At 36.8% G+C, this 13846-nt stretch overlaps 1 protein-coding gene across 1 annotated transcript in view; it reads left to right on the top strand.

Annotated features, from left to right (window-relative positions):
* Positions 1-1627: 1627 nt before the first annotated feature.
* ufm1 (ubiquitin-fold modifier 1) overlaps positions 1628-13846 on the top strand; it is a 21027-nt gene continuing 8808 nt past the window's right edge. Inside the window, exons 1-5 of the mRNA XM_005928074.3 lie at positions 1628-1737; positions 1838-1894; positions 8343-8400; positions 10063-10102; positions 12190-12222. Of these exons, the coding sequence (XP_005928136.1) occupies positions 1736-1737; positions 1838-1894; positions 8343-8400; positions 10063-10102; positions 12190-12222 (190 nt within the window). The 5' untranslated portion in view covers positions 1628-1735. The remainder of the gene's footprint in view (positions 1738-1837; positions 1895-8342; positions 8401-10062; positions 10103-12189; positions 12223-13846) is intronic.

A 13846-nucleotide genomic window follows, 5' to 3' on the forward strand; every position in this document is an offset into this window, starting at 1 on the left:
TTGCTGGTTATCATTTCACTGCTTACAGTGTATCACCTACTTTTTCTTACTACTGTATCAGTAGTGCCAGGAAAGAGGCTAAGAAAAGAAAAGAAAAGAAAAGAAAAGGTTATTTACTGCTAACAACCACCTTTTGCTTTAACCACACTGAAGACACGTTAAGTCACTTCTACCTTTCTTTTAGCACATTTTGCATGTAAAATCAGCTGTAATTGTAGTCTTTGAATGTGGATTTATTTTGTTAGACTCATTAGGAACTTGTAACTTACTAATTCAGAGCAACAGGTCGGAAAGTGACTTAAGACGAAAGCTGGTTTACATTAGTCCAAAAGTGCTATGTGCTACTATTTTATATTTGTATGTTATTTGACAATAGAAACTCTTATATTATTGGGAATAAAATTCAAAAGTATTATCGGGCTGTATTTTAATGTCACAAAAAGAAGTAGGAAATAAGGTGTAAGCCACATTTACCATACATTGTGTTAGTGGTTCTAACACAAAACATATATTGAGATTTTGCCATTGTTGTGGGGACATTTTCATGAAAAATAAAAGCAATCCAGAGGTTCTGCTGGAATGCATGAAGATTCTTAGATTCACTCTTACAGCCAAACAGTTCCTCTGCTTTGCTCATAGCTTTTACACTTTAGAGACAGATTTAGTGAAAGCAGCTCTGGCTTTCTGGCAGCTGGCTGCATCGGGACATGAAGCCGTTTTCTTTGTTTGAGGCTCTGCCAAACCAACCACTAGGCGGGCATTATGACAATGGTGCAGATAAGTAACAGGAGAAAGGGCAGGACTACATATGAAACAATTGAGCAACAGTGTTTTCTGTGGGAGACGGTCGTTCTAACTGGTACAGACTGTTCATAGTTTGGAAAGCTTTTTTCTAATCCACCAAAGCTATATATCAAATTGTTAAAATTAGGGGGAGAAAATCCCCAAAGCACAGTGGGAAGGTGTACAGAGTATGACAAACCTCAGATATCTGTAAATGTTAAATTATATACATGCAACAAACTAATTAAAATTAAAGGTCTATTGATTAACTCTCCATCTACTATATCTCCCCCTATCTATTTTCACAGAAAGAAGCACCACTGGCATGTTCCTGGTGGTTGGTGTCGATTTATCTGTGTCCAGGTTGGGCTTAGGCTGGTGTCTCATCATCCTATCTTACAGTGACTGAAAATATACAACATACTGCAATATAGATACACAGCATCAGTCAGAACACTGAGCTACCTGTAGGTTCTACTGGCTGCCATTAAAACAAACGTGAAGGAAATCTGGACTTAATAATTTTCTTTTTAATTCTTAAATTCTTCCCAACAACATCATGTCAAGTAGAAAATTTCCAATCTGAATGAGGGTTATGTTTGTTTAACGTCAAGAACCTGGATTGAGTTGAACAACAGTGCTGAAAGATGTCAGTGCGCCTCACAGAAGTAACTGCGTCTTGTTTACAGCCTTTACGGTAAAGGTTAGCTATTTGCTATGAATGCCTGTCCGTTAATAGGACATAAAATGGATTATGTTTTAATAATAATACGCAATTTAACTGAAAAAATTTAGTCATTTATGAAAAAAAAACTTACCTAACTATTAAACTTTAAAATAGGTACATTTACTTCTCAAACTTGGCACCAGATGGATGACGTGTACGTGAGGGTCCTTCTGACTTCCGGGTTTGTATAAACAGATATCAAGCGGAGTCGCCTCGCCCATAAAGATGTGAGTTTTTGGACTTTCGTGAAATTTGGACATGGACATATTTTACATGCATTCACGTGTATCCGTCTGTTAACAACAGTAATGGTGTGTTCTTCATTAGGTCTAAAGTAACGTTTAAAATCACCCTGACGTCGGACCCCCGGCTACCATACAAAGTGTGAGTACACTGACAACTCAGCAGTCACCGCTTTAATATGTCAGCCAGCTACATTTTCGACTTTATTTAACGGTTAGTTAACATGTCACGGCTACTGCAGATATTTTGTGTTTGTAGTTTTTTATTAAGCAACGTAACACGTGGGCAATGAGTGAACATCTGCTAGTGCCGATGATGACACTGTAATCACAGTCGGCTTCCGTTTTCTGTAGTGTGGCTTCACAGCATTTTATGAGGTCTGTTATGAATTAACCTGACCATCTTTACGTCGTGATCAATGGAAATGGCACTCATTAAAGTAATTTGTATAATATATGTGAATCCTGACAAACAGCCAGAGTCATAAAAATATTATTAAATTTATTTTAAACTTTTAACTGTATTTCTATAAGTTTTACAGCTTTTCCTATTAATGACCGCCATTCGTACTACATCAAAGTAGTAAAGTAATAGATAAATGATTAAATGACAGAAAGGTTTCTGGTTTTCCAGTATTTACAATGAGTCTATAGTTTTAAAAAAGATCTGAATGAATAAAAACTGAATAAAAGTTGGCTGTTTGGGGCCCCACATTTAAAAATGGCATTGATGTCCCTGCTATATGCAGGATAAAAAGACATCAGAACATGGACAGGACGAGCAGAAACAGGAATCATAGCAGCCAAGGGTAAATATAAAGCAGACCTTTTAACATTAAGCCCTTAGACAGACTGTTATGGCTGTGGTGTTTGACTTTGCATTGCTTAAAGGCACAGTGTGCTTTTTATAATCCAAGTCTTTGTCATAGTCAAGCACAGGCATGTTTAAAAAAATAGAATGCTAATTCAGAGTATGACAAAGTCTTCTTTTTAATCTAGAAAAAGTACGTTTAGTGAATCTATTTTTTTATAGTATTATTAGTATAAGTTTCATAATTTTGATGATATTGTTGAATATTCAATAGCTTTTGATACAGAGTTTAAAATTTTAAGTGGTATTCTTGAACAAAGTATTCAAATCTAGGTTTTCAATATTTTTTCTAATACTCTGGTTCTTCTGTTTGAGCAACACTTTGGCATATTAAACAGATCCATTTCCATTTCTGGTTGAACTTCAGGTTTCTGACAAATTACCTGAAACCCTTCATGGGTTTTATGGAGAAATCATAGTTGAATAAATTTTTGCCATTTCTGCAGCTGATTTGTTTTATCTTTGTTTGTTTTGGGCTTTTTTTTAGTGCAATATAAAGTGGTAGAATGAACACTAAAAGACCAGAAAAAAAAATCTTGTTCAGGTCTTATTTAAATAGATTATTAAATAGCTTATTATGAATGTATTCCCATGAATGAAACAAGGGAATAAATAAATAAATTAGATAATTTTTAAATTAGATCATTTTATTTTTAAAGGTAAGCACTGCTTAGCAGGGGAAATTTTATAGACTGGAAATTTAAATCTTACATATAATGTCCTAATTTATTTCTAATAATTTTTGAACTGAGATATTGGAGATATAAATAATGTTTTGCTGAATCAATGCTTTCATGGAATAGCTTGCAAAACTAAAAATGTGTATTAAATTTATGTTATTCAAAGGTTGCATAAAATACCAGGCAGTTTAGTGCAGGGTAAACTGATTAGTTTGCAATATTGAGATAGAATTTAGAATGATGCAATGTGTTGGGCTGGTTGCTTCCTGAGTACTGTTACTAGGTTACATCAAGGGTAGCAAACATCGATTCATATTTAAGGGGATTCACTCGCTGGATTTTACCTACTACCTATTAGCTTTGTGTCTAGGAGTTAGCAATCAGCCATATAACTAGAGCAGAACATAGAGTAGCAGCACAGGTCATTTGGTCAAAGTGTATACACAAAGAAAAATCTACTCGAGCAAATCAAAAAATCAAAAAACAAACAAATCATTATGTGACTTAATTCTAAGTCATTCTTATCCCCATGCTGCACTTCCCCTGCTGAATCTCACTTTAACCCCTAAATAAAACCATTTTTTTTCTACATGAATAAAAATCTTTACATTTTCTTTATTTAACTACAACTAAAAGTAACTAAAATATAAGCCATGATTGGTCAACATGTAGTTAATTTAGGCAGTGTGTGCCACCTTACATAAATGATGTCTCACTGTTTTCTCCCTTTTAGATTAACAAAAGGTATAATGGCTTTGTTTTTTACATACTGGATTATGTCATCTGGTTTTGTGTGTATGGGCGTAACATTCCTGCTATCACATTGTCTCAAAGCACTTAAATTGTTGAGCTTTTGTTGACCTTTTATGGACTAATTTGACATTAGTAGCAAAACAATGTGTGCTAACTTCTTAAAAAACATACAGGGAGTGCTGAATTATTAGGCAAATGAGTATTTTGTCCACATCATCCTCTTCATGCATGTTGTCTTACTCCAAGCTGTATAGGCTCGAAAGCCTACTACCAATTAAGCATATTAGGTGATGTGCATCTCTGTAATGAGAAGGGGTGTGGTCTAATGACATCAACACCCTATATCAGGTGTGCATAATTATTAGGCAACGTCCTTTCCTTTGGCAAAATGGGTCAAAAGAAGGACTTGACAGGCTCAGAAAAGTCAAAAATAGTGAGATATCTTGCAGAGGGATGCAGCAGTCTCAAAATTGCAAAGCTTCTGAAGCGTGATCATCGAACAATCAAGCGTTTCATTCAAAATAGTCAACAGGGTCGCAAGAAGCATGTGGAAAAACCAAGGCGCAAAATAACTGCCCATGAACTGAGAAAAGTCAAGCGTGCAGCTGCCAAGATGCCACTTGCCACCAGTTTGGCCATATTTCAGAGCTGCAACATCACTGGAGTGCCCAAAAGCACAAGGTGTGCAATACTCAGAGACATGGCCAAGGTAAGAAAGGCTGAAAGACGACCACCACTGAACAAGACACACAAGCTGAAACGTCAAGACTGGGCCAAGAAATATCTCAAGACTGGTTTTTCTAAGGTTTTATGGACTGATGAAATGAGAGTGAGTCTTGATGGGCCAGATGGATGGGCCCGTGGCTGGATTGGTAAAGGGCAGAGAGCTCCAGTCCGACTCAGACGCCAGCAAGGTGGAGGTGGAGTACTGGTTTGGGCTGGTATCATCAAAGATGAGCTTGTGGGGCCTTTTCGGGTTGAGGATGGAGTCAAGCTCAACTCCCAGTCCTACTGCCAGTTTCTGGAAGACACCTTCTTCAAGCAGTGGTACAGGAAGAAGTCTGCATCCTTCAAGAAAAACATGATTTTCATGCAGGACAATGCTCCATCACACGCGTCCAAGTACTCCACAGCGTGGCTGGCAAGAAAGGGTATAAAAGAAGAAAAACTAATGACATGGCCTCCTTGTTCACCTGATCTGAACCCCATTGAGAACCTGTGGTCCATCATCAAATGTGAGATTTACAAGGAGGGAAAACAGTACACCTCTCTGAACAGTGTCTGGGAGGCTGTGGTTGCTGCTGCACGCAATGTTGATGGTGAACAGATCAAAACACTGACAGAATCCATGGATGGCAGGCTTTTGAGTGTCCTTGCAAAGAAAGGTGGCTATATTGGTCGCTGATTTGTTTTTGTTTTGTTTTTGAATGTCAGAAATGTATATTTGTGAATGTGGAGATGTTATATTGGTTTCACTGGTAAAAATAAATAATTGAAATGGGTATATATTTGTTTTTTGTTAAGTTGCCTAATAATTATGCACAGTAATAGTCACCTACACACACAGATATCCCCCTAAAATAGCTAAAACTAAAAACAAACTAAAAACTACTTCCAAAAACATTCAGCTTTGATATTAATGAGTTTTTTGGGTTCACTGAGAACATGGTTGTTGTTCAATAATAAAATTATTCCTCAAAAATACATCTTGCCTAATAATTCTGCACTCCCTGTATACAATCAAAACATCTTAAATCTTAAAATCATGTTCTATGACAATCATTTTTTAAGCAGCACCAAATGACATCCCTATATTTTAACTATACTATTACAAAACAAAGTTTTAAAGCAAGATTAGAATTTATGTCAATTAAAGATTGTCCATTCTGGTTGGAAACCCAGCTAAACCCTAGTATTAAGCTGCAAAAAGTTGATTAATATATAAGTTGAATTTTCTTTGATGGTCAATCTAGTGAAAAAATATACAAATAGTGAGGCTAAGAATAAAAAAAAATCCCAAATGTCTTATTTTAAGGTTTCACACAAGGTTTTCAAGAGATGTGCCCTTTGTAGAATTGAGGTGTAAACAAGATGCAGTTGCAGAGTGTTTTGTCTTCATGGTATTTTTGTCACATAATGCATGGTCATAATTTCCAACAAAGGTTCAAATGAGTAGGTTCAAATAATTAGATGTAAAATACTGGAGACTGTTGTTACTTTAACATGTTGACAGAGCGTCTTTTCTTTAATGAGGTCAGAGAAAACCTTGCTGGAGCTAATAATGTTATGGCTTGAGCAGAGGGATGGTGATGATAATGAGGTATCGCATTAGCCCTGTCAGATATTCAAAAAAGGTTACCACTGGCTCTCAGTTAACACACTGAGGTCATCTTTATAATCTCCCAGGTTTTCACTCTCACAAATGGGCTGAAGATTCAGCTTAAGCTTAGCTTCTTTCTCTTTTTACTGCAGTGTTGAGTACATCCATTGATTTTCACCCTCCTAGAGCTCATCTCCACTGCATTATCTTACTTGGCAATTGCATTTCTGGCCTTGATTTTTTTTTTTTAATATTTTTTATTTATTTAAAAAAAACTCTCACATCTGTTTAAAGAGTCTGGTGGTTTTTGGGTTGCCCTTGGGAGATCTCTGGTCCCCACTAAGCACTGCTCTGCAGAATTCATTTGAGAAGCATCCATCTGACAGTGTTGTATGTGTAACTGTTTATGCACCCTTAAGGACCAGCCCTGGCCAGTATGTTGAGGTGTGAACTTTAACTGGGCCAGTGCAACTCATGTATTCTTTTCTTTTTAGCCTTTGTGTTGTAGATTTGCTGCTGTTCTTGGGATCATTCTCCTGATGCATGACCCAAGTTGAGCCGAGCTTTAGATGTCAGACAATTGGCCTCACAATTGACTCTAGAATATTTTTACAAACTAGTTTTACAAAATACGGTTGGTTCAATGACTGCAAGGTGTCCAGGTCCAGTGTCTGCAAACCACCTCTGTACTCACAGTTGGTATGAGGTGTTTGTACTGAAATGCTGTGTTTGGTTTTTGCCTAACGTGGTGCTGTGCATTATGGGCAACATCTCCACTTTGGTCTTAACTAAAGGACATTGTTCCAGAAGGTTTGTGGTATGTTCAGATACCGCTTTGCAAACCTTCGCTGCCATGTTCTTTCTAGAGAGAAGAGCCTCTGTCCTGGCAACCCAAGTCGGTTACTTTTTGTGTACTCGTTTTGTATTTTTCCCACCATATTGTCAGGAATGTTAACATTTAACATGTTAGTTTAGGCCTGTAGAGTCTCAGATGTTGCTCTTATATTTTTGGCAAGTTCTTTGAGCTTCGCATGGTCTGAGTTTGTGGGGATGTCCACTCCTGGGAAGATTGTGGTAGCACACACCTTGTGCTTTTATAGAGCTGCTCACATTTGATAAGTTTTGATTTGTAGCACTTGGTTGCTCTTTACCCTCTTAATTCCTATGCTAGCAGTAAGGATGTAGTTAGTTCTTCACAAGACTACATAGATCTTAGGGGTGGGGGAAAAATCGATACTGTGTAGTATCGTGATATTTTGTTTGCTAATAATGTATCGATACAGGGACAGCAGAAATCGATATTTTGTTACAAAAAAGGTTTTTGTGCTCTGACTTCAGAGCATGTTGATCCTTTTTCTGAGCAAGAATCCTGACATTCCTTCACTGTCCAAATGTGTTTAAATTTTTTTATGGCAGCAATAAACATGACAGTTTACTTATTTTAATTTAAGACATGTTTTATTTTAATTAAGTTTAAAACTTTTTTTATTTAATGTAAAATTGTATTTTGTTTTAATTTACTTTCAAATTCTTCAGTTGCTGAAGGGCCTGCATAGTTTTCATAAATTGCATAGTTCAGAATAGCTATAGTTGTATCAGATGGTTGCATTCAGTTAAGTTGGACTAGACTGTAATACAAACCGTTCAGTTTGTCACCAATATAACTGACTGAAATGAGAGAAAGACTGAGTGGGAGACTTTATCAATATTCATTTTATCTAATATCAAAGTTTACCATTATGTACAGAATCTGAATATCGCAAAATATTTTTATAAATTGCAATAATATCGTATCGTGCGTTAAGTATTGTGATAATATCGTATCGTGGGATGTATGGTGATTCCCACCTCTAATAGATCTGTGTAAACCTTCTTCTTCACAAGACTGTAAAATAGTAGGCATTTTATAAAATAAAAATGTTATTTTAGAGCATTTTTAAAATCCCATTTAATATGTCTGTTGCAGACTAAGTGTCCCAGAGAGCACACCATTCACAGCGGTTTTGAAGTTTGCAGCTGAGGAGGTAAGCTGTTTCTCCTTGTTCTTTGTGCAAGACTACGGTGGAATAATTGCATTGCGCAGTAATGCTGTTCAGCTTAATACAGATCTATGGTACATGTGAAAATATATGTCAGCTAATTTACAGACAGTTTTATATTCGATGGTTTTGACTGTGACATACCCTTGCAACATTTATTCAACATTTATCTATTTATAGTTACAAAATTCTAGTATAAACAATTGTACCTTTTAATAGACTAAAATGAAGTCTTGTTGCAGTAAGTGTTTCAGGCACTGGATGTGTTTTTCAGCCACGTTTTTCAGTCTGACACAACGGGTTCACTTATATTTTAATCAATAGAGCCGTCTGCTGTCACCGAAAGCCTCTCTTTAGCCTTTGAAGTGTATTTTCTTCCCTTTTCTGTGCATAAACACGCAGCAGTACTGCGGCTTAAATCATCCTAATGAATGAGTAAAGCTGCGGCTGCAGATGTGCTCCTTTTCAGTGTGTTGACAGGGTATTAATCTTATTCTGTTACAAACCAGGGAACTAATGAAACATAATTTTCACATTGTGATCCCCAAATTTGCATGCAATGAACATACGTGCTGCTAGAAGTTAATTGACTGTGAGGAGAATACAGTTATGGTTAAGTAGAACGACAAAGATTTCACCATTGATTTCCCACAAATGTTAGCCTTTGAATTACTTAGCCATGGGAGTAGTTTCCTGGAGTGGCTTCATATTGCTGCCTTGTTCACTTACATTTATTTATTCATCAACACGGATTTTGCTTTTGTGTTAGTAGCTTTATATTTTACATTTTCTTTATTATGGTTCAACTGGCCGAATAAAATGATTTTATTTTCTTTAAGATATAATGTTAAATATTTTATCATAAACCAACCAACCAGGCAGGTGGTTCAAACTCATTTATATGCTATATTTAATCCTTTAGGAGTTTTTTTTTTTTTTTTCTGCCACAAAAACAAAGCTCATCACCTCCCATTTGTCTCTGATCAAACTGTTTCATGTGTGCTGCTTGTGCTACACAAGCCAGTAGTTTGGTGAGCAGCACTTTGCTAACCTTATCTCCCTGGAGACAGACGGCTTCCTCCACCCGTTTGCAGCAAATCCCCACCAGCCCACATCCTCTTCTGCCGAACACTGAAGTAGGACATGTATTGTAACCGTGCTGAGTGATTTTCATCCAGAAATTCAAGCGTGGCTATCTTTCCCACAGGCCCTCTCTAAAGTGTTTATTTGAATGTGTGCGTGTTTGTGTGTGCTCAGGTGCATTTTTGTGTGAAACCGCAAAACACTTGTGTGTCTGACAAGCGTGAAAGTTGGGAGACAAAGGACAAAAACAAAAGTTTTTCGTTTTTGCTTGTTTTACTCACTATGGTAGTGAAGACAACGTGTAGTAGCTCCCGCTTCTATTTTGAAATTGTTACCCAATAAAGTCAGAGAACGGCAGCGCGCTGACTCAGTAGATGAAGCTGTCTTTCATGGTAGTTTTAGTTTCACACTTTGTCTTCAGGCCAAGTGAAATATGGGAGCAACATGTCCCTGATTATTTAACTAGAATGGATTAGTGCTGCTGAAATGTCAAATGCTAACTTCTGTTGAGAAATTCAATTTTAATGTTAACATTGGTATCTGCTTCATCAATTTCTCTTCCAGTTTAAAGTGCCGTCAGCAACCAGTGCAATAATAACAAATGGTGAGTACACAGAATTTTATTTATTTATTTATTTATTTATTTATTTGATGTTCCAAGTGAACTCGAGTTATTAGGAACCATTTTATGGTTACAGAGAGTCTCGTGCTTTTACAAGCCAAGTGTTTTGACAGGCAGGTTTGAAGTCAACAAAAAGCTGGAAGGATGTGTGGAAGATGCATCAAAGTGAAGGCGTGCTTGCTGTGGTCTTTGAACTACACAGCGGGTCTGGAAATAAGCTGATGCTTGAAGTACTGTCAAGTCACATATAATGATATATTGATCACCAAAAGCAAGCAAACATAATGTAATGGGAATATCTCATCAAACATACATTTAGACATGTGGTCATGGTCAAGATTGGACCTGCTGAAGTTCAAAATAAGGATCAGAATTTGGGTGCGGGGTGTCTCTGGGTGAAAAAGATTTCTACTAGCTGATAGGAAACCAAAAGTAACTCAAATAATCTCTTGTTAGAACCAAGATGTGCAGAAGAGCATCTCTGAAAGTGTGACAAGTTGATCCTTAAGAGGAGCAGAAGACAACACTGGGTGTTACTCCTACCAGCTGTGGAAAAAAAAAGCTGAGCAGTTCACACAAGCTCAACAAAATTGTACGGACGAATGACACCTGATCTTACAATTTTGGATTTCTGCTGCAATGTTAAATTGATGCAGTCAGCAGTTGGTATAAACATTACTGAAGCTTCCTGCCTCATATCAAAGGTTCAGGCTAGTGGTGGTGATGGTGTGGGGCATAATTTCTTGGCACGCTTTGGGCCCTTTAAATTGTTTAAATGCCACAGCTTACCAGAGTAATTGTTGCTGATCACACCCTCCCTTTTGTGACAGCAGTGTATAAATCTTCTTGCTTAAAACAGGAGAACACAGCAAATAAAACTGAACGTCAACCTGGTACCAGTAAGGAGTAACTAATAAAGTAGCTGAGTGTTTAAGTAAAAATAATTTGAGATATATTCAATAAATAAAAACAATGTTCTGTCAGTATTTTGACTATTTTTAAGCCAAGACAGATCCGTATAAAATATTTCCTAAACTTTCCATTGTTGTAATAGTTTTTCACCGACTGTATTTCTTATGACAGTAAATGGGAGGTGTCTGTAATTTCACGAGCACCTTATAAAAAAGGTTGAATTTAAGTCCACTTTCTGAGGTTTTCATTGCTAAATTAATCTTTGTTTTACTTGCTACTTTTAAAGCATATCAGTTTTAGGCCATCAGGACTCAGTAACACTGAATCCTGCATCTTCCACTAGCAGAAGTTTTGCATAGCTTCTCCCAGTTTGTGTTAAGACCCTTTGTGTGATCTGTATAAAGTAAATCAGTCTAAAGCTTCACCTTAGAGGGGATTCATCTAATTAGTGTGTGTATAAAACAGAAATAGAGTTCAAAGTTGTAAATTAGTGCAATTCAAAAATTGTATTTTTACTTCCATATTTAGGTGAAACGTGATTATTTTTTTTAGCACTTCAGTTTCCGACACCTACCCAATAGATGGATGTCTGAAATAATCTGAGCCTAAATTTTCAGCTGGATTCCTCCAGTTACACAACACGTTATTGATCTTATAGCCACACTCTTAGAAATTACCAGAGCAAATGACACTAAATTGCCTTGATGGGTGTTAGAAGAAAAATTGTTGGCTTTTTCATTGTACTCCAGCAATCGAACAGCAGATTGCTGGCGACGTCGTTTTCTTCTGCTCTGTTCTGACAGGGTTAGACTAGTGAACTTAATTGTATTTTAAATCACAGGAAGATTACTTTCTTGGGGACATATTGTGTTGACAGATAACATAAAGATAAGGTTTGTGTTAAAATGACTGAAGTGATGATACGTTCAAAGATAAGTTTTAAATTTATCAAAAGAAAAATGGCTCGTCTGTCATTGTTCCAGATAGATCTCTTTGCTGTCAGTTGTGCTGCTGAGTGAACTGTTATTACAAATGAAGCAGTTATTGAATAAATTTTATTTCTTATTTCTTTGCTTGTCTTTTGGATAACAGTTTTTTTTTTTTTTGTATTTTCTGCATTTTCTGTTTACATTCTCATTTTAATGTTTGCTTTGCAGATGGAATAGGAATCAACCCGGCTCAGACTGCAGGTGAGTTCTTGTGTTCTTATGTATGTTTTTCTTTCTTCTTTTCTTTTTTTAAGTATTAGAAATACTTTGATCCTCAAGGTGATTTAAGGTCACATGTTCTCCATCTGTTGTATTAATATGCAAATGACCTCTGGGCTTTCTTTTAAGCTTGTTGACACTTGTCAGACTGCTTTTGTCAAATCATAAATAGCCTAAGCAATTAATACAGTTCTTGAGCAAAGTATGAATCATTATGCTTTATATCTCGGACGTGTTCAAATCTCAGTGACATTGGCCTGAAGGTCAGCGGTCGTTTTCTGAAAACCTTGCAAATGCAATAACTTGAGAACAAGGCAAGATAGGATTTTGAAATTGAAACCATAGGTGCATCTACTGGGGGCTACCACTGGTCACCACCAGTATTTCTGCTAATACTCAATGGGATGTAACTGTGCATGGTTCCAGAAAGAGAGCAAGAAAATACAGTAAGAATTACCTTGTATTTTCTTGCTTACTTTGTGATCAGTCATTTCTAATTAAATTTGGGTCATTTAAGTCTGTTTTTACATATTAATAAATAAAATTAACTGTTTTCTTGCCTTGTTCTCAAGTTATTGCAAACTATTATGCACCTGAATCTAACATGACAATGAGAGTCCCATCACAAATCTGCGCTACCTTAGAATATGAGTACAATAGTTGCATATAGAGCACATTAAGTGTTTAACTTTATTAGCTACAGCATCATCAAATATACATCCAACAGACACTTTGTTAGGTTTAACTGTTTATCTGTCCAATAATGCAAATCTCTGATCAACCAATTACATGGCAGCAGCTCAGTGCTTATAGGGATGTAGACATGATCAAGACAAACTGCTGAGCAAACATCAGGAACAGGAAAAGAAAAGTGATTTAGGTGACTTTGGGGCATGGTTGTTGGTCCCAGAAGGGGCTGATCTGAGTATTTCAGGAACTGCTGATTACTGAGATTTTCCTACACAGCCTAGGGATTACTGAGAATGGTCTGAAAGGGAGAAGAAATGCTTTGAGTATCACTTGATATTTCACGTGTGGGTGAAAATGCTTTGTTGATGCCGGAGGTCAGAGGAGAATGGCCAGACTGCTTTGAGCAGATAAGAAGTCGACAGTATCTCAAGTAAAGGTTTGTTACAACCAAGGTATGTAGAAAAGCATTGCCTGGTGTGAGTCTTGATTTCTGCTGCAGTATTCGGATGGCCGGGTAAGAATGTATCATAAATATGAAAGTATGGATCCACACTGCATATTTTCAGTGGTTCAAGCTGGTGTTGGTGGGGAGATATTTTCCTGGGACACTTTGGAGCTGTTAGTATCAACTGAGCATTGCTTATTGAGCATTGCTGATCTCTTTATGAGAACAGTGTATTGTTCTTCTGATGGCTGCTTCCAGCAAGATAACACATCATGTCAAAGCTCCAATCCTCTCAGCTGGTTTCTTGAACATTCGAATGAGTAGACTGTTCTTAAATGGCCTCATCAGTCAGCAAATCTAAATCCAATAGAGTATAGAGTGGGGCAAAAAAGTATTTAGTCAGCCACCGATTGTGCAAGTTCCCCCACTTAAAATGATGACAGAGGTCAGTAATTTGCACCAGAGGTACAC

This window comes from Haplochromis burtoni, unplaced genomic scaffold (genome assembly GCF_018398535.1).
Source record: "Haplochromis burtoni strain Fernald_Lab_line unplaced genomic scaffold, NCSU_Asbu1 Contig_109, whole genome shotgun sequence".
Classification (NCBI taxonomy): Eukaryota; Metazoa; Chordata; class Actinopteri; order Cichliformes; family Cichlidae; genus Haplochromis; species Haplochromis burtoni.